The sequence below is a fragment of the Arvicola amphibius genome, chromosome 12 (genome assembly GCF_903992535.2).
Source record: "Arvicola amphibius chromosome 12, mArvAmp1.2, whole genome shotgun sequence".
Classification (NCBI taxonomy): domain Eukaryota; kingdom Metazoa; phylum Chordata; class Mammalia; order Rodentia; family Cricetidae; genus Arvicola; species Arvicola amphibius.
Genome location: NC_052058.2, coordinates 23,984,784 through 24,009,944, shown reverse-complemented (window position 1 = coordinate 24,009,944; position 25,161 = coordinate 23,984,784). Strand labels below are relative to the sequence as shown.

Below are 25,161 nucleotides of genomic sequence, written 5' to 3'. Positions count from 1 at the left end.
TCCTGCAACCAGGTATTGCTTCAGGGTAAACAACTGAGACTCAGGCCTCCATTAAACTTATTGATGGCTGAGTCCTACTCTGGCAGGTGATAATTGGTTGGAAGTAAAGAACTTTCTTTGGGTGATCTGTTCATAATTAGCTTTTCATGGCTGGCTCCTACAGCTGCCACCATCTTCCTTGATTCTTTTTTATTTCTTCTCCCTGATGAGCCTGGACAAAGTCTCCATGCTTCTGGCCACTCTGTGTATAAGAAGTTTCCGCTCACTTTAAAGTTTCAGTCTTACATACAGGTGAGAGCTTTCCTCCCTGCGCTCCAAGGATGTGGAGGAAGAGGAAGAAGGGTGATGTCTTATCATTCTCCTCCTCCCATTGTTGGAATAGAGTGGGAAACACTGTGTACACACACACATGTATGTGTGTGTGTGTGTGTACATGTTTGTGTGCATGTACACCGAGGCCAGAGAAAGGCATTAAGTGCCTTCCTTAGCAACTTTTTGCCTTGTTTTTTTTTTTTTTTTTTTTTTTTTGAGACAGACTCTCTCTCATAATTCATTAATTCAGTGAGGCTAGATTGCCAGTAAGCTCCAGAGATCTCTCTGGCCCCTCCTCTTCTGGTGGTTTAGATACAAGAATGCATCAGGAATACATGGGTATTGTTGGTCCAGACTGATGCCCTCAGGTTCCTGTGACAAACGCTGACTGAGCCATCTCCCAGCTCCAAAGCACTCTTTGTTATGCCTCCATTCCTTCCTTGTCTTTCTAACGGAGCCAGCAGGGCTTGTTTCTTGCAGAGTCTGCTGCTGCTGCTGCTGCTGCTGTTGCTTGGGGGTTTACTCTTTCTCTGCCACTGTTGTCTGTGCCTGGGTTGCCTCTGTTTCAAACTTTCTGGAGGAAGCTCATCTTCACCCAGATCCCCTCAGGCCTGGCTCAGGCTTCCAGCTCCTCTCTGTTGAATCATTTCTCCTCCCACAGACAGCAACGCCATGGGTACAGCAAGGTTTCTGCTCCCGCATTTGGAGTCTGTGCCTCCAAGGCGCTCTCGTGGGGACCAGAGGATCACGAAGCACCCCACACTAAGGGCCCTTCATAGGGTTAGTTCTGCAAGCTTCTCTCCATCAACACTTTCTCAAGATGATACACAAATTGTGTGAGATGCTACGATGTCTTCAGCTCCGCGTGGGGATCCGGGGGGACAAAAGCGCAGCATGATGGTTGCTCTGTTACGTGTACTTTATCAGTTTTCCTGATGGGGAAGTGGAGTGCCAGTCTACCCTTATGTGGCACCCCACTTTCTGTCCTAATTGTCTGGGAACCGGCACCCTATTTGTTTAAATCCTAGAGATGAAGAAGGTATGCCATGGGAAAGCTCTGAGAAGCCATCATTCCACACTTAGAGCCTGAGAACCGGCCCTCCCTCTCTCGTCTCCTCGGTAATCTCTTTATAACAGTTTGTTTGCATGGTGGTGACTGTGGTCATAGGGGCTGCTTAGCCACCTTTCAGAAACTCTGAGGGGATTACTGGGCCCCAGTGTTGGCGGCTGTCTTTAGACTGTGGAATATTATTATTGCCTCATATTTCCAGAAGGATCCCCAAGAAAACAACGGTAGCCCCGCCCAGTATTTTTCTATAACCAATAGTTCAACTCTGCTCTCTGCTGCAGAGACCCAAACATGAAAACAAAAGTTCGTTTTTTTTAAAAAAAAAATTGCTTCATCTAATGCTATGTTCAATACTTTGCAAATCTAAATAAAGTTCAAAATGCACTTAACACACCTGGAAACACTCGACACGGGGTGCGATAATGTAGAATAAACAAATCAAATGCCTTTCAGTGCAAAATGGGCACAAGCATGAGTGGGAAGACAGGGTGCTTTCTTTTGGTTTCCAAGAAACAGGAAAGAGGGTTGGAGATGGGAAGAATGCCGGGGGGGGGGGGTGTAGAAGAGAGGAGGAGAGAGGTGGAAGAGAATGGTGACAAACAGTGAGGGACTCTTTGCTTTCTTTCATTCTTGGCTCCCATGGTCACGGCGAGGAGTGCTGCAGGCCTCTCTGGGGAGGGCTGGAAGTTGGCAAGCTTCCTTCATTATTAAAGCACGTTAGAGATGTGGCCTCTTCAAGAGGGACTGACTGGTACCCAGGGCTGGAGGAGGCAGCATTCCTAACCCGGGGAGACAGGAAAAAGCAGAGAGCCCTCAAGTGTAGTTAACACTGTGCCAGTGGCCCTCTCCAAGGTGCCTCCTCCTCTTGCACCGGCTCTTCTTAATGAAGAAAGCAAGCGCAGTAAAACAGACCTAGCCTACCGCAGCCCAAGAAACGAAGACTTTCATGGTGAGAACTGGGTTTGCAGGTAAGTGATGCCTACTTTGTTCTCTGGTGACACTTTAGTCTGTATTTGGGAGTCTAAATCAAGCTGACTTACAATAGTCTCTGAAGTTGAACTGCCCTGTGTCTGACCACGTCCCCTTCCTTAATGCTAATCTTATTTTAATGAATTATTACCATTATGGCCTTGGCAGGAGCAACCGCCTGCTATCCTGTACACATTCTGTGCTGAAGCCCTGAGGTGAGTATTGGGAGAGACCCAAAGGAGAGAAATGTGTGTCCCGTCCCTAGGAGTGTTCCTGGAGCTGAGGAGGTAGAACTGTGGGTTTGGATATTGCAACTTCATCCAATGAGGCAGTCTGGAGTTCAATAAAATTCGGTTTCAAACTAATTGGTGACCAGTCACCAAAGACCAGCATCTTGGCTCTTTTAGGTTGGTTGTGAAAGACGCGCGCTTCACCGTCTGCAGCCATGAGGAGGATGGACGGAAACATGGCGGGGGGACCACTGTATAAGCAACTCGACTCAGAGAGGAAGAGTGCCAGGCGAGCTGAAGCTAGACTCAGCCTGAGCCTGCAAAGGCTAGAGGCCATCTGCCTCTACCACGTGAAGACGCTGGCCAGGGAGCAGAGACAGCTTCAGAAAGAACTGCAGCGGCTGCAGCAAGGTGAGGCCCCGTCCCAAGGGGCAATCTGCCCCCACCCCGCTTCTGGTCCTAATCTGCCCTGACTTCCAGGAGTAAGGAGCAGTCTACCTCAGAGGGGGGTGGAGGGGGGCGCATAGCAGCTTCCATCTCACTGAGGAATGATGGAGGAGGGTCATCTGTCTCTGTGTTACTTTCACTGGTTAATAAAGAAACTCCCTTGGCCCTTTAATAGGACAGAAAATTAGGTAGGCGGAGTAGACAGAACAGAATTGTGGGAAAAAAAAAAAAAACAGAGTCAGGCAGACGCCTCAGGCAGTCATTATGCCTCTCCTCTCCTCTGAGTTAGACACAGGTTAAGATCTCTCCTGGTAAGCCACCACCTCGTGTTGCTACACAGATTACTAAATATGGGCTAGTCAAAATATGAAAATTAGCCAATAAGAGGCTAAAACTAATGGGCCAAACAATGTTTAAATAAATACAGTTTCCATGTAATTATTTTGGGTAAAGCTAACCGGATGGCTGAAAGTGGCCCTCCGCTGCTCCCTTACTACAGAGGAAAGGGAAGGAAAATGCCCCCATCCAGGTCCTTCACCCTGTCCCCAAACTCCATAGCTCCTCCTGCTGCTTGGTCCCCAATTTTCCTGAGCTGACATTCCCCCAGGCTTCCATCATTGTCCTGTTTCCAATTAGCTCTCTCTCTCTCTCTCTCTCTCTCTCTCTCTCTCTCTCTCTCTCTCTCTCTCTCTCTCTCTCTCTCTCTCCTTTCCTTCCTCCTTCCCCTTCTCTCCCCCCAGGCCTTGTTTGATTCTTCACACAGTGCTCTCTTCCCTCTCTCAGGGATCTTCTCCTTCATCATCACCGCCTTTCTCCTTGGGATCTAGTGGCCATTTATTGACCAGCGAAGGAAGGGAGGAAGGAAGGTATAAGCCACTTCCCTCGCCCATGTTATAAAACAAAAGTTAAAAAGGAAACCAGAAACCCTTTCTCTGGGATTCTGACCTCTGATGAGGAATAGGAGTGGTCATGTCCGTCTTGTGAAATTATCTGAGCTCTCAGTGAGAATTTGACACAAACCTAAGCACAAAACATTTGCTTAGGGTTTGGCAACTTTTAATTACTCAGCTCAGCAGTGCAAAGTCATCTCAGAATGAAAGTGCTCCTGATTCTTGCTGGAAACAGGTTCAGTTGTGTGCTTTGTAGAAACCATCGTTCCTCGTTTTCTTCGTCTATTGGGTCTCAACATTCCTTCTAAATTACACGGAAGTTGGTAAACTCAGCTTCTCAGGACATCCCCTCCTGACTTAAGCCAGGTGCCAGAACTAACTCAAGAGCCTGAACGGGACATGGTCTATCCAGAAGGAAAGTCAGATGCTTTTAAGGACACATTTTAATGCAGAACCTTCCAGGGCTGCACAGTTTCAACAACAGACACACAAACCAAAAGCAGTGTCCACACTGGCCTGGGGATTCTTTCTAATCTTCAACTGTTCCTAATTACATAATGGTCTCTAGCTTTCTTGAACTGTCTGAACCAAACTCTATTTTCAATTCCCCTGTCCGCAGTAAGAGGTGAAGCTTACTTGGAATAAGAACGACGTTGAAAAGGCATCTTAGAAACCAGTCGGTTAGTTCTCACTCAAATTCTCAGAAAAGAGCAACTGAGATGAGGTGCCCATCCTCCAGAGGGTTGCAGAAAGGCAACCCTTCCCCCACCCCATCACTGCAGCTGCAGTCACAGTGGAAAGGGTCGGGACCCAGAGACAGACAACTTCAGAGGTCACAGTCTCCAGGTTCTGTATCTCACACTGAACGGTCAAGTCAGAGACAGGAGAAGGAGTGACTGTGTACCTCTTGGTACAACGCTCCAGACGCTGTATTTTAGCAAGAGTTTCAGTGGTTTATTTAATGGAACTGTTACCACTGAGGTGCAACTATTTGCACGTTAGTGCATTGCTGTGTGTGCGTATTGTCAGCCCTCATCTTAGACAGCAGGATCAATGCATAGAAGTTGGGCTCAAACTTCAGCGTTCTTTTCACTGATGTTAAAATGGGTCATTCTGGGTCCTGTGCTTTTGTTTGATTGATTGGATGGCGACCATCCAGTCAAACTACTGGCTGACTGGCTGTTTTGGTTTTGCTGTCATTGTCATTGTAGCTTTGTTTGTGTTTTGTTTTGAAATAGAGTCTCACTGTGCAGCCCAAGTTGGCCTCAATCTCAGGGAGCTTCCTGCTCCGATATCCGGAACTCTGGGATTACAAATCTGTGCCACCCACTTGACTATGGGGCAGGCTCCTCAGAGCCTGGGATGGAAATTTGGACAAATAAGGTCTCTTTACTTTGAGGTGTTTATTTATACTGTTAGATAGCTGAGCTTTTGTAAGTATGATGTTTTTTAATAGAAAACTGTGTTTTTATAAATCTCATAAAAATTTTAAAATGCTAAACATGAACTTATTTGCCAAGTAAGGAGGTAGCACCGGAAGCCTCCTGCCTCTGTTAAGAAGGCTCTTAGGAGAATTTCCCCCAAAAAGGCGGTGTGCGAACAGAGCCTAGGAGCAGAGTGAAGAGGCGTAGGGATCCAGAGGATGCGGAGAGACGTACAGCATGAGACCATTCCTGGAAGAAAGGGACGGTGTATGCAAAGGGATGGGAGTGAACACGGTTTGCCAGAAAGTTCTGTGCTGGCGAAGTACATGCGCAGGTACAGAACTCACACTAAGCAGGCATTGTCTCCAGCCAGTGCTTCATAAAGGTAGATCCCACCCTGCAGCGTCTGGATGCGGGGAGACTCCATGTTCACATTTTAGAGAGTCCGCTCTGACTGCAGGTACCTATGAGAAACTGGAGCTTAGGACACAGCCGGAGGATAGCAGACAGAATTCCAAGTGGAGGCTCGATGTAAAACTTAATCTAGAGCATTGTCAGGAGGAGAAAATGGGGAGGCCAGCATTTCAAGACATTTGGAAAGAAGAATCATCAGGGTTCCACGACTAATTATATGTCCAACATAAAGGAAACGAGAGCATATTGCCAGGCTCAAGGTAGGCCGTCAAACATACAGTCTGAACCAGATAACTAGGTGGACACAGCACCACACCTTTGTAGTGAGGAAAACAGGGCACGGTGATGCCACAGAGAAAAGATGCTCACCCTGCTGTCTCAGCTGCAGAAGAGGGGGCTGCCTGGAGAAGTAGCTGGAATCCTTTAGCTTATTGGAAATAGGTAAAAACATAGAAAATCCCTCAAAATAAAGCAAAGAACTCAAAGAAGTGATCTATGTGTTTCATGTGATATTCATGCCTCTTGCATGGTCTAGTACCTTATTCCCACTGCCTCATACATTCTAACTTCAGTAGGATGCTTCTCAGAGGAGAGTGGCCTGGGTCTGTTTGCTGGTGGTTACATCTGTATTTGTTTGTTTTCCTTGGTTGGGATTTCTGGTTTGGGTTTAGTTGGGAGGGGAGCAAATGACCTACTGCTAGGGATTGAATCCAGGGCCTTGTGCAGGTGTAGCAAGCCACTTACCACTAAACAACACCCTTGGCCCTAACCACTGTAACTTTAAGTGATTCCCATCAAAACAGAAGCCAAGGCACGATTTAAATGCCTTGGAAACGAATAGGGTCAGTGTGCTCTCTTCAAGCTATGACTACGAGAGACCGGAACATCAACTGGGAAAATGGAAAGTCCACTTAATCCTGGCCTCTGGCAGTTGCAAACCCTTGCCACAGGTAGAAGTAAGGCACACAACTGTAGTAAACAGACAAAATGTCCACACCCAGGTGTTTTCTTTTTTTAAACACTTGTCCCTGCCAAGTAAAACATTCAAACAAAACCCACCAGGGCTGGGGCGGTTGCAACATCTGATCTTGGTGTCTAAATCCTCTCTGACACGTTCTAGGCAAACAGCAGCAGGAACTGCAGGAAGCTTTGCTGTTTCCATCCATTGCATCAGAGGGGGGCAGCGTGCGATGGGGACCCGGGGTCCTCACACGCTAGATCTCCGAGAGTGAGAGCCCAGCTTTCACTTCCCTCACCTATTAGACTCCACAGCAAAGTCCCAAATGCCACACAGCTCAAACCAGAGAACTTCATTGTCTCAACCTCTGAAGCCTTGAAGTCAAAGTGGGAGTGTGAGCAGGGTTTCCTCGGGTATGAGGCAGGAGCAGGCTTTCTCTTTGGTGTGTAGGAGACAGGCCTCTCCCCAACCCTGCCCTCTCTGCTTGTCTGCTCAGACTGCTGCTATCATAAGCATGCCATCACAATGGTTAGGGCCCACCATAATGACCTCGTTTTAATTTGATCGTATCTATGAAGAACTCATCTCCAAATTGTGTCACGATCTCAAGAACTAAGGACTAGGGCCCCAATAAATGAAATTTTATACAATTCAATCCACTTTAACCCATTTTAAACTTGATTTTATTTGTGTAGACATGTGTCTGTATGTTTGTCTGATTGGACGTATGAGGACGTATGAGGACAAGTGCTAGCCAAGACCAGAAGAGGGTGTTAGATCCCATGGAGTTAAAGGTCGTGGATGTGGGTGCTGGGCTCCAAACTCTTGGTCCTCATGGTTGAGCACAGAGCACTCTAACAGATGAGCCATCCCTCCAGCCCATCATTTGTTAATTATGTCACAGCAGATATCATGAAGAAAAGGCTCTCCTCTTATGCCGAGAATGGAACTCAGAAGAGACCAAGATGTTCTCTCAGGTTCTCACCACAAACAGGACAGAGGCACGTAGCCACGCAGCCTAAAATCAGGTAAGAAAATGAGTAAATGAATCCCACGTGCCAACCAAGCTCTTTAAAACGTTCCCTTCCATCTAAGGAGATGCTGCCATCTCCTTCCAAGAGAGATACACCTCTGCCCCTCACCCTCTGCCCCTTCTCACCTACTTTAGCACCTCAACAGAATCGCATACACATACACACACGTACACACACACACACACACACACACACACACACACACACAGAGTCTAGTAAATGGAAAGACCTAAATAGGAAACCTTTCATTTTTCAAAGACATTTATTTCTTCCTTTCACCCCCAACCCAGGGTACTGGCAACCAATATGACCCAAGAAGCTAAAACTAAGATTCATGGGCCTTCTTTACTTGGCACTGCCCTCAAAGCTGCCCCGAGAAGCCAAGAGCACCTGCAATCCCAGCGTGAGAGCACCAGCTGCTACAAGGAAGAGTATTCAGGAGCCCAGGAGGGAGAGTCTATGAAACCACTTAAGGGCACGGACCTGAATAGGGACTCCGTCCCATGTCATGGCCAAGAGGTTTCCACCAACAATACAGAAGACATCCCTGTGTCCAGCTCAGATGTGAGGGACTCAGCACCTGCAGATGAGACTAGATCAAAAAATGCCGATCCAAAGCCACACGGGGATGCTGGGGACCAAAATGCCCCATGCTCTGCGGAATATGCAGGAAGCTTCAACGGCAAATGCACAAAGCCAACCTTCCTCGAACTGTTGGCAAAGGCCAAAGAGGCCCACTATCTCCGCCACAGGGTGCCTCCTGAGTCCGAGAGGATGCTTAGCATTGGGGAGATATTTGGACATAGAGACACCTCACTACCCAGAGCAGGGAAAAAACTGTGAAAATGGTACCGAGTTCCTTCCGTCTTGGCTGTGTAACGTAGCCTGACAATAAGATACCATAATCACTAAGGAAATGTGACCCTCAAACAGCTGCAATAAACAAGGCACAGAAATAAGCGGAAATCCAAGAAAACTTTCTTCTGCATCCTTGGGGCCTCCTGCCCGTTTATATGATCTTTCTCAGAATAAACTTTCTCATGATAAAGGCTACTATGAAAGGAGTGGGGAATATTTGAAAATATTTAAAATTGAGAACCTGGACATGTTTGATGGAGACAGTCTTGTTCATCCAAAGGTCCCTCTCACAGAGGTGCTGCTTATAGCGCCACCTGCTGTCCAATCAGCACAGCTAGTCACCTTGTTTTCCTTTCTTTTAGCATGGGAACCCCACTGAAATTATGTACGGTGCTGCGGTCTCCAAATAAAACCTGTTCTTGCCACAGTTCCGTACTCTTTTTTGAAGCTTCTCTCTCTCTTCTTCCCTTTTTTTCTCTTTCCTTCCTTCTCTCCAACCCCCACTCCCTTCCTCTCCCCTTCCCTTCCTTTCCCTCCTTTCCTTACTTCCTTTCTTCTTTTTCAAGTAGTTACAGCTGGATCTCCCCCCCCATTTTAACCTTAATACCAAACATTTTTGGATCCTAATGAAAGAAACTAATCTGTGTCCTTTTCCTCTCTTCCCAAATCAAAATATCTTAAAACGTCTAGCACACTATCAAATCTATACCACATTCAGTCAATAACCAACAGTCTCACAGTGAAAAAATAATTTCCATTTAAAAATTACTGTTTTAAGCTAGGGTGGTGTCACATGTTTATAACCCCAATATCTCAGTATTTGGGAAGCTGAGGCAGGAGGATTTACAGAGCCAGTGAGTTACATATCAAGACTCTGTCTAGAAAAGCTCTCTTAGTAAAACAAAGACCACTGTTTTAAGTAAGCAGGTCTGCATAGTGTGCATCCCACTGTAAATTAATTGAGTAAACTTTGTTTCCCACCCAGATGGTCCATATTTCACACTTCAAACAAATGATGTCATATGTCGTCAGAGAACAACAGCTCGCTGTTAATACTTTAATCCTACTGTTCACCGAATACACACCAAATAAAACTGCCCCTTTATCATATACTGTCTATATTAACTTCATTAGAAAAACTAGCTTGTAGTTAGAAATCAAAGTCAAATTGTTAAATTCAATTTTTCAGCCTTATAGCAAATTTGGAAACCAAAAGAATAAATTTAGGAACTATGTAGTTATTTTGGACTTATTTATTTACTTTGAATTAATGTGGTTTTTTTTGAGACAGGGGCTAAACTATGCTGTCTTGGGTTGGCCCTGAACTCCCACGTTCAGTTATCCTCCTGCCTCAACCTCCTAGTGAGCTGGATTGCAAACTCTTATCCACAGAACGTGTTTACAATTAGGAGAATATATTTGTTGTATTCTAGCTTAAGGCTATCTTGAAAAAACAAAACTATTTATATCAAAAATGATAAAGGACCCAATCTTCTAATGCTAAAGCTCCTAGGGTTTAAATTAATTTGAATTTAATGACAAAGTATGAATTAATTGCATTTGGTTTAATAACACAATTTAATTCCCATTTGAGATGCCTGGTGTTTAAATTTATAAGTCAGAATAGCTCCCAGTTTCCAGCACCTCCCGCCATCCCGAACTTTCCACACAGCATATCAATTCCAATTGCTCCTCAGAATTCTGGAAAGAGTTGTCTTTTAGTTCCTGTTTTACAGACGACCAGAGCAAATCAGAATGCATTCTTGGTCTGCACACTGTCCTCTGTCACACCCCATCTACCTTGCTGCCACTTAGTTGAAGACAAAAGCTTCCCTCATTCTTGCAAAATTCAGCTATTTTAGCCCAGCCTTTGCTCTTTAATGGCAAGGTATAGTTTATAGTTGAAGAAACCTTCTTTAGGGTGTTCTCTAATGCGGAAGGCAGGTCAGGGACAAAACTGGATGATTCACAAGTTATTTACACTGGTCATAAAGGTGGGGGCTCCCAGTACAGAGAACCCCCTTTACAAAGTGCCCAAGTATTGGAGAGAGATGATCTGTCTTCGCTCCAGGATGAGAAAAGCTTTCCCAGAATTCCTTCTAGATAGAGAGATCTAATAGATGTGGAGGGCATCTATTACTGTACTATCTGAATGCCTTCTATGTGGAGACATCTATTACCGTGTTATCTGAATGCCTTCTATGTGGAGACATCTATTACTGTGTTATCTGAATGCCTTCTATGTGGAGACATCTATTACCGTATTTACCCGAATGCCTTCTGTGTGGAGGCATCTATCACCATATTGCCCAGGCAGAGGCATCTGGACACTCACAGAGGTGATGACTGGACCTCTCTCCTCAACCTGCTCTAAGCTGTAACACAGGTGCTCTATCAGTTCTGCAAGGAAGACTTAAAGCTGACCAAGAATAATAAAAGTGGCATCTCAGAGACCATGGCTCAGTGGGTAAGGAGTTTGCTGCACTTGATTGCAGATCCCTGCTATCCACACAAAAGCCAGGTGTGACAAAACACACCAGCACGGGGTGGGGAAGTGGGGCAGAGACAGCTAGATCCCAGGGTCTCACTGGTCATCCGGTCTGCCAAGTGGGAGACCCTGTCTCGAAAAGTAAAGTGGAAAAGGGATCGAGGAAGGTGTTGGACATCTGCTTCTGGCTTCCACCCCCTCCAGCCTGAGTAAACAAGTCTGCACACAGGTGACAACTAGTGAATGAACAGATGCAAAAATAAAGTGTTTAAAGCAAAAATGCAAGAACATATCAGGCCAATAATTGTAGATGGAAGTTTCTGTCCCACCCAGTACCACAAATGTTCAGTCCCAAAGAAACACACAGAGGCTTATATTAATTATAAACCTATTAGCTCAGGTTTATTATTAACTATCTCTTACAACTTAAACTAACCCATAATTCTTATCTATGATTAGCCACGTAGCTGGGTACCTTTTCTCAGTGCAGCATTTTCACCTCGCTTCCTCTGTGTCTGGATGGTGACTTCAGACCAAGGCCTTAGTCTTCCCAGAATTCACCTAGTCTGGTCACCCTACCTATACTTCCTGCCTGGCTACTGGCCAGTCGGCATTTTATTAAACCAGTACAAGTGACAAGTCTTTACAGCGTACAAGAGCATTAACCCACAGCACTTCCCCCCTTTTTATCTTTTCAAAACAAATCTGAATCTAATTCTCGTTGCTTAGCTTTTTCCTCACCATTATCCATAACAACTTGCAACCAACAACGGTAAGTGAAACTGATAACAGCTTCCCTAGGAGAAAAGCAACCATTCTGTGTCCACCTCACTGAGCTGAGACAGTTCAGTTCTGAGGTGGAGAGGCAGATGCTGAGTCCCATTTACTATCAAGACTACAAGAGTTATTAATAGTTCAAGGTTGAGGCCAATCTGCCTATGTGAGACCCTGTCCCAAGAAATTTCCTCACCCCAAATTAAAAAAAAAAAAACCACATTAATGTATCACACAGTTCTCCTCTCACTTGCGGGTTAGAGTATGGCCCACGTGAGAACTGGACATAATATGAAACACAACCTACACTGCTCACATTTCCACCACCACTATGATCAGGACGCTGCTAAGCGTTCTGATGACAGCCATCAGTCAATCAGAGTAGAAATTAACTTTAATATAACTAGTCACGTTAGTTTTTGAATGGCTTGAGTTCAATTCTGTAAAACTTGTTCCATGGAACTGAACTACAGGGAAATCTACTAAGACTCTAAATAACACATACCCACTTGACCCAACCCGACATGATCACCGTCATTGCCCTGGTCGTGGAAGGGAGAAATTCTCTATTCACAAATTTAATCTGAGATGAAGAGAAAACGTGGAGAAGCTATGCATAGGGAATAGCTCACCGTACAATGGGCAATGGAAAACTGGATGTATGTTTGTGCTGGGGACTCTTTGCCTATGTTGACGTGGGAGGAGGCAAATGATTAACCAAGTTGGACAAACTGACACACGTCACGGCTGGTGGGAGGGGGACAGGCAGCAAACAAGTGCATTCCTGCTAATCTTCAGCAATTTCCTTCTTAGATTCCCCTTGAAGTCCAGAAAACAGGAAGCTATGATGAGAACGTCCATTGCGTCTGGCAATGGTCCTGTTAGTTTTAAATTTAGTTGTACAGGGGATCAGTGGTTAAGAACCCACGTACGAGAGATGACAAGGTCTCTGTCTCCTCTCCCTGATGAAAAGAAAACTTTTACCTTTACCCTGATTACTCAGAAAGGTCACGGTATGTGTTCAGAATCTCCTAGCAGCAAGCCTCAGAATGCCACCCGGAGCCCTGCCCTCTGCGCAGCTCTGCCACATTCATCTCCCCCAGCAGGCTCAGAAGGCCTGTGTCCAACCAGCCCAGTGGCCTCCTGAAGTTGTGGAGGCGGAGAAGGGAGCCAGACAATGTCAGACCATGAAAGTTATGGGTGTTGAGCAGGTTCATCAGAGAAAGGGAGAAGATTCGGATTTAGAAAAACAAGAAGGGATTTTTAAAAATCTAGGTAGGGGCTAGAGAGCTGGCCGAGCAGTTAAGAGTACTAGCTACCAGAGTACCAGGTCTTTCTCTGTTCCTAGGAGCCACGTGGCAGCTAACAATTGACTGTAATTCCAGTTCCAGGGGAACCAACTCCCCCTTCTGGTGTGTGGGGCATAGCACACACATGGGCCACAGACATACATGCAGGCAAGGCACCCACACACATAAAACAAAAATTAAAAAGTAAACAAATAGATAAAGTTTTACATATACATGGTATTTTCCTTATGCTCAATTTCCTCAGGGAATATGACCATGCCATGCACACATATGTGCACACACACACACACACCTTTCTTTGGGAATAAAAGCAAAGGGAAGCACCTCACAGTTACACAATGGCTCACCAGAGGCGTTCACACAAGCAAAGTGGTGGCTTGCCTCAGGCCAGTGGAAGGTGATTGCTTCAGTATCTGTGGGTGAATGGTGGTCCTAACACAGTTTGGATTTGGCTGCTCTTGCTATACAGCCCAAGCTAGTCTCAAACTCGAAGTCTTACTGTGCTGGGTGCTGGAGTTGTTCTCTAGTCACCATTACATTTGGCAACCAGACTTTAAGTTCCAGAAAAACTTGGTACAAATTGTGCCAGTGGGGGGCTGGAGAGATGGCTCAGAGGTTAAGAGCATTGCCTGCTCTTCCAAAGGTCCTGAGTTCAATTCCCAGCAACCACATGGTGGGTCACAACCATCTGTAATGGGGTCTGGTGCCCTCTTCTGGCCTGAAGGCATACACAAAGACAGACTATTGTATACATAATAAATAATAACTAAATAACTAACTAAATAAATAAATAAATATTTTTAAAAATTGTGCCAGTGTTTTCATCCAGGCCCGTCTGAAATAATAAATTCAGTGTAAGCCGGGTCCTAACTGGAAAGGAAAATGAGTCAGATCAGACTTGGAGAAGATATATAGGAAGAGAACTGGCCAGAGCATAGCCTGGCTGCTTCTCCAGGGAGCTCCGAGGACACAGGACAGGTTACATCACTGTTGATACTGTCCCCAGAAAACAGAGCCTCTAGTGAGCAGGGAACCGCAGGTCTGAACTGGCTGTCCCCAGTAGCTTGTCTCGCTCTGCACAGAAGCACTACCTGTTGGTGTCCTGTTAAACAATGAAAAAAAACCCCACTGTACTGAAAGTTCAGCAGGTGCCGCAACCACAGAGTCAAGACTGTTCATAATTATACTCACAGCATCAAGGTGTGATGATCTCTTCTTCATAAGGACCAGAAAACAACTATGTTCCTTTAACTCAGAAACCAACTCTCCTCAGGCCAAAAAAAGTTCACACCCAGGAGAGTGTGCCCCAGATCAGCAAACAGATCCCGGGGTTTACGAGCTCACAGCTCATCCCTGCTTAGCTATTTGATCCTAAATATCACACAGATAAGCATAAGAAAGTTATGCTTATCTTCCTCTCCTCCTGGGTTTTTGCCTTAGGGCCTTGGAGTTGGCACAGGATATAGAAGTTAGCCAGTTCAACCTCAGTTCAAATATGTGAAATGACTTCCCCAAAAGAAGCTAAATATGAAAGTGCTTACTTTGGGTGAATTTTTATTAGTGAATTTTGGTTTCGAATGGAAATTTGTTCACGATATATGTTCCAATGCTGCCCCCTGGTGGTAAAGATGGCCCATTCAGAAAGAATTACCTTGCGAGTCAAGACTTTAGCTAACAAAATTTCTCAAATGGTTTTCCAAGAAATCTTGCTAAGTGCTATTAAGGAAAGACATAGAGTTGAAATAAGCCCAGGGAAACCTGAGTTAGACCATTGGAATCAATTTCTCCAGATGGGTCTTCTCTTAAATCTTTAATATGTTAATATCAGGCTGCGCACCCAGAGGGGAAATTAAATGAAGCTGAATTAGCTCAAAGATATGACCATGGAAACTCTGTCCATAAATAATCTCCAGAAACTATGGTGAGTCACTAAGCATACTTTAGAAACTCTATCATGGAATAAAAGCTGGATTAGAACACGCTTTTTATATCATATAGATCAAATAGGCAACAGAGATCCCATATATTCCAGAAGGTAATTTTTCTTAGGGGCTGTTTCCCTTTGCTATTCTTTCGGGTATTCCCATGAATGAACACACACACACACACACACACACACTCATGCAAATGTAGCAATAACCCATTTTAAAATCTTAATGTAAGTGAGACAGAAACGGTGAGATAAGGAAGCAAAATGCTCTGCTGCTTGAACTCCTGCCGGTGTCAGGGGTCATCCTCACAGGTGAGAAGTCTGATGGGAGAGATTTGAACGTCAGGATCCTGTGTCGATTCTGAATAGGCAGCAAGCAGGACTAAGAACCCAATCTATTTCTGATCGGTTCCAAGGCCGGCTCACAACATCAGCAACACCTCCCTTCTTCCCACATGAGAGCCAAAAAAGGAAGCAGTCCTGAGTCTGAGGATCCTGACAGCTGGTGACATAAACAGATCTTGGAACAAATTCAATTCAGGCACAGAGTCAGGAAGTCACTGTTTTTAAATTATTCCCTAACATCCTTTCTACCACAAGTGATCAACCAAAGCCTACCCCGGTCATTCTGTAATTCATTCTGAAAGGGGTGTGTGGTTTAGTACTCTCCAATTAGATGGGAGACATCCACTGACTGCTTCAGGGAAAAATATCTCCGTTCTGAAGAAAAAGAAGCCAAGAGAGTAGCTGTTTCCTTCTTTTAGACACAGCCATACCTGGATATTACTTTCCAACCTGGTTGAGGTCAACTTGCTCCAGGCGGAAGAGGAAACACAGCAACAAACAGTAAACAAGCTGAGAACCTGGAAGAGGTCAGATAACAAAAGGCTTCCTATTAAGGCTGCCGTGAGGTCTCTCATCTGAACCAGAAGGCTTCTGAGAATGAGAGGGGATACTACTAAAAATAAGCTGGCGCAGAGGGCAGAAAATGGACAACACTGGCTATACGTGATGCCAAGGAACCTGGGAAGCCAATGCCGGGGCTAGAATTAGGGCAGAGCTGGAGGCACAGTCAAAAGGAGATTAGTTAAGAGAGAGGTGCAGATGAAGCGGGGCAGTTACAACAGTGTTAAAGAGCAAAATAATCATCATCTCAGCTGTGATTATTAAATACGATTAAATGTAATTAAAATAAAATAATAATCTTAATAGCCAGGTAGATGGTTGTTCGGTCTGAAAGGATGAAATCATTAGGTTCTAAGACGGCACACGGGTCCATTTTCTGGGACTGGGAGGACAAGGACATCACCTCACTCTGGGGCGTTCTAGGTAGCAAAATCTCTGAACACTATGAGACTTACAACTCCCTGGACCTGCTCGGTAGCCGGAGGTATGAGGAAGCCATCTTAATGTAGGAAGAGAACTGGAAGTGGGGAGTGACTGGGCTCATTCCCTCAGTCTTTCCAGCACGGGATTAAGAATGAAAGAGTAAGATTAGCAGCGAGGAGTCCAACAGGTACTGTGAGCACAGACAGACTGGGGGTAACCTACTATAATGCATGCGTGCAAAGCACAGGATACAGCAAGGAGAGAAAATCCTGCTCACACTGCCAAGAGCCACACGGTGCCCGCATCTTCCATCTCTCCATGTCATGGTTACTCAAATCATTCTTTCTTCCAAGAAACCGTCTGTCTCTCCCATTTCCTGCTCTTATCAGCTTTAATGTAATCAGAAAGGCTACATTTTATTTGGCCATTCTAATATACAGCCAAGAGAATGTCTACAGTGTGGTAATAGTCCCACGGGATAAAAACACCCCTTACCCTACTGTTTGAGAAGTCATCCATCCACATGCAAGGCCTTGAGTACAAGCCTCATGGGCGTGCTTGCGCACGCGCGCACGTGCACACACACACACACACACACACACACACACACACACACACATGCCCTCCCAGCTACAATCTCAGCACTCAGGGCATCTGTGCTCAGACCCGTTAGAGACACACTGTAGTCCACATTCCTAGTCTCGGACTCACACAAGCACAGGATGGTGACGCGGCAGGCCCTGCAGAAAGCACACCAGGAGTAAACACATTCCCACAGCTGGAATGTCTTTCCTTTCTTAGCATTCTTTCCTTCCTTCCTCCCTTCTTTCCGTCCTCTGTTTCTCCTTCCTTCTATCATTGCCTACGAACGTCTTCCAGGAAGACTAGATTTTGGCTTTCTGAAAGATGAGCTGCTCCCATTTGTGGTTTCTAGGGCTTCAGAGTTCTGTGTCCCTCGAGGCCCAACAGCCAACGTGAGGGAAGTGGGCCGGCCTGTGTGCAGTAAGCACTACGGTGCTTACATTGCGTTCCATGGTACTTGCTGGGGTACACTGTCTCAAAAAGCATTGAATGAGTTGAATAAAATTGCCAGATAGATTCTCACATGTTGTGTACTCCGGAATGGGTGAGAGAAAGTAAAGAACCTTAGAAGTTTGAGAGGTCCAGAAATATTCAGTTTACACCTTCAGTTCACAAACCCTGGTCTCTCGAGACTGCCCCACAAGTGTATTCTAATAAAGAAGACATGTTTCCTATTCAGCATAGGGATAGATACCAAAGAAGACATGTTTCCTATTCAGCATAGGGATGGATACCAAAGCCTCGGATTACAGTGGAATACAGGCTCCTGGCACCCAGAGAAGGGCCTGAGTCATCAAATGTTTGCTTATTGTTACATGCAAGAAGCCATCCTAAGCACAGTTCACTTTGACTGAAACTGGAGATCTCTTCAGTGCCGCAGCCATGTGCTGTGTGTCTGCTATATGACAGAAATCTGGGCTGTGGAAGAAAGACTCCTCCATAGAATTGCTTGACACACAGCACTGGCCAGCTACCCTAGACATGCCTTTGCTATGACCAAGGAAGGGAGAACGGCCCCGGACTCAAAATACCCATTGCATTGGCCTCAGGTAAATGCTTTGGGTGCTTAAGGCTTCAGAGAAGATTGGGACTGAGTGTTCAGCATGAAAGACTTCCTGGATCCCATTTTTTTTCCAGAAAGTTCTGCTCTAGGAGGAAATTTTCAACCTGCACAAAACGTACACTGGTGACTTAGCTATTTGCTCCCACATAAAGGTACATCTAGCTGGGGATGTGGCTCAGTTTGTAGGGTTCTTGCCAGGCATGCACAAAGCCTTGGTCCCAGCTTATCACTGCATAAACAGGACATGGTGGCACACATCTATAATCCTAGCACTCGAGAGGTAGATCCAGGAAGACAGAAGTTCAAGGCTATTCCCAATTACATAGTAAGGTTGAGGCCACCACCCTGGTACACGTGAGTTCCTGTCTCAAAGATACTTATAATAAAGGCACTGCTAGATATTAAGTGACTTGTTAGCCACCAAAGAATTTCTTCAGTGTTTTATAATGGTTTAATTTTCAATTGTTTGTTGTTATCATTAGTGTGTGTGTGTGTGTGTGTGTGTGTGTGTGTGTGTGTGTGTAGGGATGCTCATGTGTCATGCCTTTTTGGCATGCTACATATATAGAGGTCCCAAGACTACTTTGTGGAGTCTACACTGCCTGGCTTTGTGTGTAGACTTGACACAAGCTAGAGTCATCAGAGAGGAAGGAGACTCAGTTGAGCAAATGCCTCCATGAGATCCAGCTGTAAGGCATTGTCTCAATTAGTGATCAGTGGGGGAGGGACTAGTCCATGGTAGGTCGTGCCATGTCTGGGCTGGTGGTCCTGGGTTCTGTAAGAAAGCAGGCTGAGCAAGCCATGAGAAGTAAGCAGTAAGCAGTTCTCCATGGCCTCTGCATCTGCTCCTGCCTCCAGGACCCTTCCTGTTTGAGTTCCTGTTCTGACGTCCTTCAATAATGAACAGTGCTGTGGGAGCGCAAGCAGAATAAACCCTTTCCTCCCCAGAATAAACCCTTTCCTCCCCAGAATAAACCCTTTCCTCCCCAGAATAAACACTTTCCTCCCCAACTTGCCCTGTAGTCACAGTGTTTCATTGTAGTAATAGAAATCCTAACTATGACAGAGTCTGTCCTCTCCTTCCACCTTTATGTGGATTCGGGGGCTCAAACTCAGGTCCTGGAGCTTGCATAGCAAGAGCCTTTACGGGCTGAGCCATCCCTCAGGCTCATATAATGACTTAATTCTTGATGACTTATTGTAATTATTGATAATTTAAAAAGCACTTACCTTACTTCTTAATTTTAACTTGTTAACTTAAAATGAATAGGTATAAACATAATATATACTATCTATAATTATTCCTTATGTAAACTACATGTGATTATATCTTATTTTGCACTAACTTATTTCAGTGTTACTCTTAACTTTATTTTAATCTTAGTTGTAGCCATTTAAGTGAAGAGTAGGGAAAGGTGATAGAGATGATAGCCTATGCTTAGCCAATGCCCCAAATTAAAGATTCCATTGCTCGTGTGCACCTGCGCAGCAGGACATCCTGTAAGATAGCATTTCTTTTAAGTATTTTATGTGGTTAGCAAGAATTTCTTGACCTCTAGGGAGGATCTGGTGATTCACCTTGGACTCAATATTGAAGATGTAAGTCACAAAACAATCCCACATCAGTTTGGAATTATGATTAATAAAAGGGTTATTTATTTAAAGGGAGAAAAACTTACAGATCACCGTCCCAGACAACAGCCCTCTGCGTGATCAGGAACCAAGTCAAACAGTCGGAAGCTGAGCTGGAAGAAAGAGAGCAAGCACACCGCTGCCTTTTAAAACAAAAGAGACCATGCCCAAGTGGGCTGGTATCTTAAAGGCTATTGGCTGAAGGAGTGGCAGTAGCTCCCACAGCACAATATCACAGCCCTAGGAAATTTATTATTTATTAATTTTTAATTTATTTTAATAAACACTAAGAGCATAACCATGGCTACCATGTGCCGGATACTGTGGCCAGCAATGCATAAGCATCAATCCAGGACTCCCCTCTCAAGGGGGGAACTAGCCTTATCTCAGGGAATGCTCAGGATTGCTGAGAAAGCTGCATTTCAGTCTTGTTTCTAGAACCAGTGTAGTTGAGGAAATTATGACTGAAGACTCACGATCATGTATGGCAGGATTAGGTGAAAAGTAACTGAGCGGAAGGCCAAGTCTTCCTGGGCCATACACTATATTCACACCATGGGTTTAGTTCAGGAGCAAGACAGTTAGTCCTGAGACCTGAGACCTGGAAGGGGCAGCTGAGTTGAGTTGTTTAAGTCTCATATTCTGCTCCTCTGGGCCCTGACAAGTACCGATAATATAAGCTCTCTACAGGAATTTTCTAGTTCCGCTCTCTATCGGAGCCTTTATCAACAAGCTCTTCCCAAAGCACATCCTACCCGGACTTCAGTCTTACCCCAAAAGTTAATTTCCACCACTAACTTGGTTGGCCAAAGAAGGCCCTAGGCATCAATGAGGCACACCTGGGTGTGTCTATGAAGCTTTTCCAGAGAGTTTTAATTTAAGCGGAAGCGCCACTTTAAATATAAATAGTGTCTTAGTTAGGATTTGTATTGTTGTGAAGAGACACCGTGACCGTGCCAACTCTTATAAAGGAAAATTTTAATTAAGGTGGCAGCTTACAGTTCAGAGGTTTAGTCCATGATCATCATGGCAGGGAGCATGGTAATTGGGAACATGGTGGCTGGGAGCATGGCGGCATGTAGGTAGACACGGTGCTGGAAAATTCTAAGTCTTGCACAGACAACAAGAAGTGAAGTGGGACACTGGACTTGAACATATATGGGACCTCAAAGATCACCTCCACAGTGATATGTGTCCTCCAACAAGGCCATACCTACTCCAACAAAGCCACACCTCCTTATAGTGCCTCTAGCCCTTTGGGACATGTTTTCTTTCAAACCACCACAGAAGGCACCATTGCCTGGGCTGGGGTCCCAGTCTGAATAAACAAGGAGGAAGTAGAAAGCCTTCTGATTACCTGAATTCATCTCTCTGCTTCCTTATCTGCCCATGATCTCTACCCAGTGCTCTCTCCACCGTGATGGACAGTCCTCCTCAATGCATTAGCCCAACAAATCTTTCTCACCCAAGATGCTTCGTTCAGATATTTGGTCAGAGTAATGTAAAAATTAACACATACACATTAAAAAGTCCCATTTTCCCTTGACGATTATGACTCAAATAAAACCCCAAGGTTCCCTCAGAGAGTAAGATGTTCTGACTTTGGCTGGCACCACATTAATTTGAATAGAACAAACCAGGACGACTATATTCAAAGAAGAGCAAAAGGGACCTGTTGAAATTACTCCCCACTACCAGAGAGTCAGTTACATCTGCAGAACAGCAGGAGTGCCAGCTGTGTTAAATGGCTACAGAACCTGGAGGCAGGCAAAAAAGGAGGCTCAGGTCAGACACTAAAAGCAGGAACGTGGATGCTTACGCTAGACAGTGCCTGGAAGCACTAGCCACAACAGTACCCAGTACCCACGTGGTCATCACTCCTGAATCGCTACTAAAACTTGAGTCTGGAGAGACAGCCAGAATTCCGAGTTGTTCTCGGGGTGGGCACAGTGGGGAAGGAGTACCCCGAGTGCATCCTCCACTCTTCCCCTAGCCACCCCAGTGAGCAGCATCAGCATGGGGCACGCGAAAACCGACTATCCAACAGGGAACACAGAGGGGGGTTTCTTAAGTAAGAATCCGCCAGCAACTGACCCCATCCCTTAACCACAGCTCAGTCATCCTTTCTGTATGTAATAAGTACCTCACTCAGGCCCTACTGACTTGTAGCCTGGGTCCTAATCACCTGATCCAGAGGCTGCATGGTAAGGGTGACTTCTGGTGGCTAAGACATACCCCAGAACTTGCCACCCATCGCCCTGGGCAATTCCACAAGTCCCACCACCTCTTAAAGGCTGCTATCACGAGTGGATCGTTTCAGAGTGGTCTGTCTGCCTGCCTGTTTTGGTGGGCTGAATTACCTCCACTTGGTCTTCCTCTTCACTGAGGATGTAGAAATCTGGAAGCTGTCCTGGGCAACCCACTTTCCGTATCGGCTCTTTTGCTTTCTTTTTTTTTTTTTTTTTTTTTTTTTTGGTTTTTCGAGACAGGGTTTCCCTGTAGTTTCTAGAGCCTGTCCTGGAACTAGCTCTTGTAGACCAGGCTGGCCTCGAACTCAGAGATCCGCCTGCCTCTGCCTCCCGAGTGCTGGGATTAAAGGCGTGCGCCACCACCGCCCGGTTCTTTGCCTTTGCACTGAGCAGGTAGTTATAAAAACCACCTCCCCTTGTCTGTTGTTTCTTCTGACCCCGAGTGGTTTATTTTAGGCATATTTAAGCACAGCACAATTTGGTGAAAACTTCCCTGGTCATAATTAATTCAACCCTGTGTGAACGCTAAAGCATACATAAATCTTGAGGAACAAAGTAGGTTAGGTGAAGATTAAAAGTGACTACATCAAAAATCGTTGTAAAGTCCATGCGGCACCCTTCATAAAGACAGGTTCTATAGATGAACTGAGAAAACAGGCTTCTGATAAGGGGCTGGGGGAGACTCTGTAGGTCTCCACCGCTTACTCACCAGGCTAGGCATCAGGTCCACTCCTCACCTTCTGGGGGTTTAACAAGTTATATGTCCCTCCCCTTGAGGGAACAGCCCTGTGCGCGCAACATTTCAGGATCCCTTGTCCTTGTCTGTGAGCGCAGGGACACATTCTGTCTTCTACAGAATCTGCTTTTATTCAACCAACCCACAATCCGTATGAAACTACCTCATTCCTTTCTTAAACGCTTGTTTTATGATACTATTACTTCTACTGCATTTTATGGAAATGACATCATTCTTTGTCCAGCATCCTAAAGACTGCAGAAACATGCTTAGGTTCTTTGTATTCTCCTGCTGTGGCTGGACAAAGAAGCTGCAGTGAACAATGTTAGGTTGGCCTAAAATCCCTTATCTGCAATTCCAAAGTCGGAACAGCTCAGAACGCTGAATATCTTTCAAATGTTTGGCACACTCCTTTGGCAGCTAAGCTCTAGCTGAGCTGCTGTGAGGCTATTTATAGTTTTATAGTGCTTTAATGTGAATCCACGCATCCTTTTCGCTGACACACAACTGGCTTTGATTACAGGTTGTTATCCCAACTCCCTCTAGGGCAGTTACAAAGCATACAGATTGTGTGCACCAACTTATCCTTCCAAAGTACAAGCAATTTTAATTTTTGAAGCATATTAGCACCAAAAGTTTCCAAAAGGTGACAGTAACCCTGATACTCTGTATGCATTTTGAATTATATCTTTAGGAAACATTTAGAAAGGCTGAATTGCTAAAGGCTCATGCCCTTTAACTTCTGATAAACACTGGCAAATTGTCCTTCAGGCATTAACTTGCAAGTACAGACAACAATGGCATGAGAAGGAAGCATATTTATTAGTGTAACGTAATGTTCTAAGATTAGAAAAACATGACAGAGCCTCAGTAAACTCTAGCTTGGTATTCTGAGTATTATTCCAAATTAAGATAAATTGTAGCTTTTTAAAATTTTGGCAGAATAAAAAAAAAAATCAACCGAGCCAACCAAAATAGCATGATTCTTTTATTCATATAAACACTTGTTCAATCAATTGTTCATTTATTTATCAAGAGCCTCATAAATGCCAGCCACTGATTGAACTATAAATATGAGTCAGAACAACAAAAGGTCTTGGAGCTGGTCCTTTGGTATGTCTAAGAACAATAAGCAAGAGAAACAAGTACAAATTTTAGATAAATAAATGATGTTTAGACAAGAGCTTCATTATTTATTATATAGATAATATCTCTTATGTTCAAAGGTTGAAAATCAAACAGGAAATGGTAAGATACATGAACACACAGCTTGACACAAAAAAAATATAGGTGATTTCTAAAGCAGGTTCCATCAATACAAGGAAAATAAAAGTAATTCAACACTGGTTTATGTTTCTCAGAATAAAGGCTTCAAATGTGGCTGGGCTCCTATAGGCTGGATGGGAGGGTGCACTCCTGGTTAGCTTGGAGAGGAGCAGGAAAAGGAACCCGGGCAGCAGCCTGCTCCTAGATGCCTATCGGGAGGCTTTTAGGGTAAGAAGGGAAGCATTTGGTGATATGCACAGATTTTAGTTTTTATCACAACTTTATATTCTTTTTTCCCCCAAAATTAATGTTTTTTAGTTTGGGATTCTGTTTTTAAGATTTATTTTTATAAGTTTTTTTGCCTGCATGTATATCTGTTCACCACTTGTGTCTGGTGCCCACAGAAGCCAGAGGGAACACAGGGTCCCCTGGAACTTTAGATGTGAGCTAGCTACCATGTGTGTGCTGGGAAGCGAACCTGGGTTTCCTGGGTAAGCAGTCAGAGCTCTTAAGTGCTGAGCCATCTCTCCAGCCCTCAGGTAAATGTTTTGTTTTGTTTTTCAGAAGGTTGATAAGGATGGTAAAACCTGAGGTACATGAGGAAATGTTAGATTCGATCAACTATCAAAGACCTCACTGAGGCGTGAAGAAAACAAAACAGCACCAACTAAAAGCTTCAGTTGACAACTATCATCTACAGCGTGTGTACCCAGGGATCACCCACTACCATGTACAGCGTGTGTACCCGGGGATTACCCACTATCATCTACGTGTGTGTGTACCCAGGGATCACCCACTATCATCTATGGCGTGTGTACGCAGGGATCACCCACTATCATCTACGGCGTGTGTACCCAGGGATCACCCACTATCATCTACGGCGTGTGTACGCAGGGATCACCCACTATCATCTACGGCGTGTGTACGCAGGGATCACCCACTATCATCTATGGCGTGTGTACCCAGGGATCACCCACTATCATCTACGGCGTGTGTATGCAGGGATCACCCACTATCATGTACAGCGTGTGTACCCAGGGATCACCCACTATACGGCGTGTGTACGCAGGGATCACCCACAAGGAGATGGACTCCACAGCCCTGAATTCAATGTGCCCCAGCATGCAAAACAAATAAATAATACAAATTAACAATAACATTCATCAAAATTTTGAAATAACTAAAACCAGAAATGGA

At 44.9% G+C, this 25,161-nt stretch overlaps 1 protein-coding gene across 1 annotated transcript; it reads left to right on the top strand.

Annotated features, from left to right (window-relative positions):
• The first annotated feature begins 2,235 nt into the window (after positions 1–2,235).
• Ccdc190 (coiled-coil domain containing 190) lies at positions 2,236–8,590 on the top strand. The gene is made up of 5 exons (XM_038309493.1): positions 2,236–2,349; positions 2,519–2,565; positions 2,758–2,991; positions 7,618–7,741; positions 8,038–8,590. The coding sequence occupies exons 3-5, from the start codon at positions 2,796–2,798 to the stop codon at positions 8,588–8,590; spliced, it is 873 nt and encodes a 290-aa protein (XP_038165421.1). The 5' UTR covers positions 2,236–2,349; positions 2,519–2,565; positions 2,758–2,795.
• Positions 8,591–25,161: the final 16,571 nt, after the last annotated feature.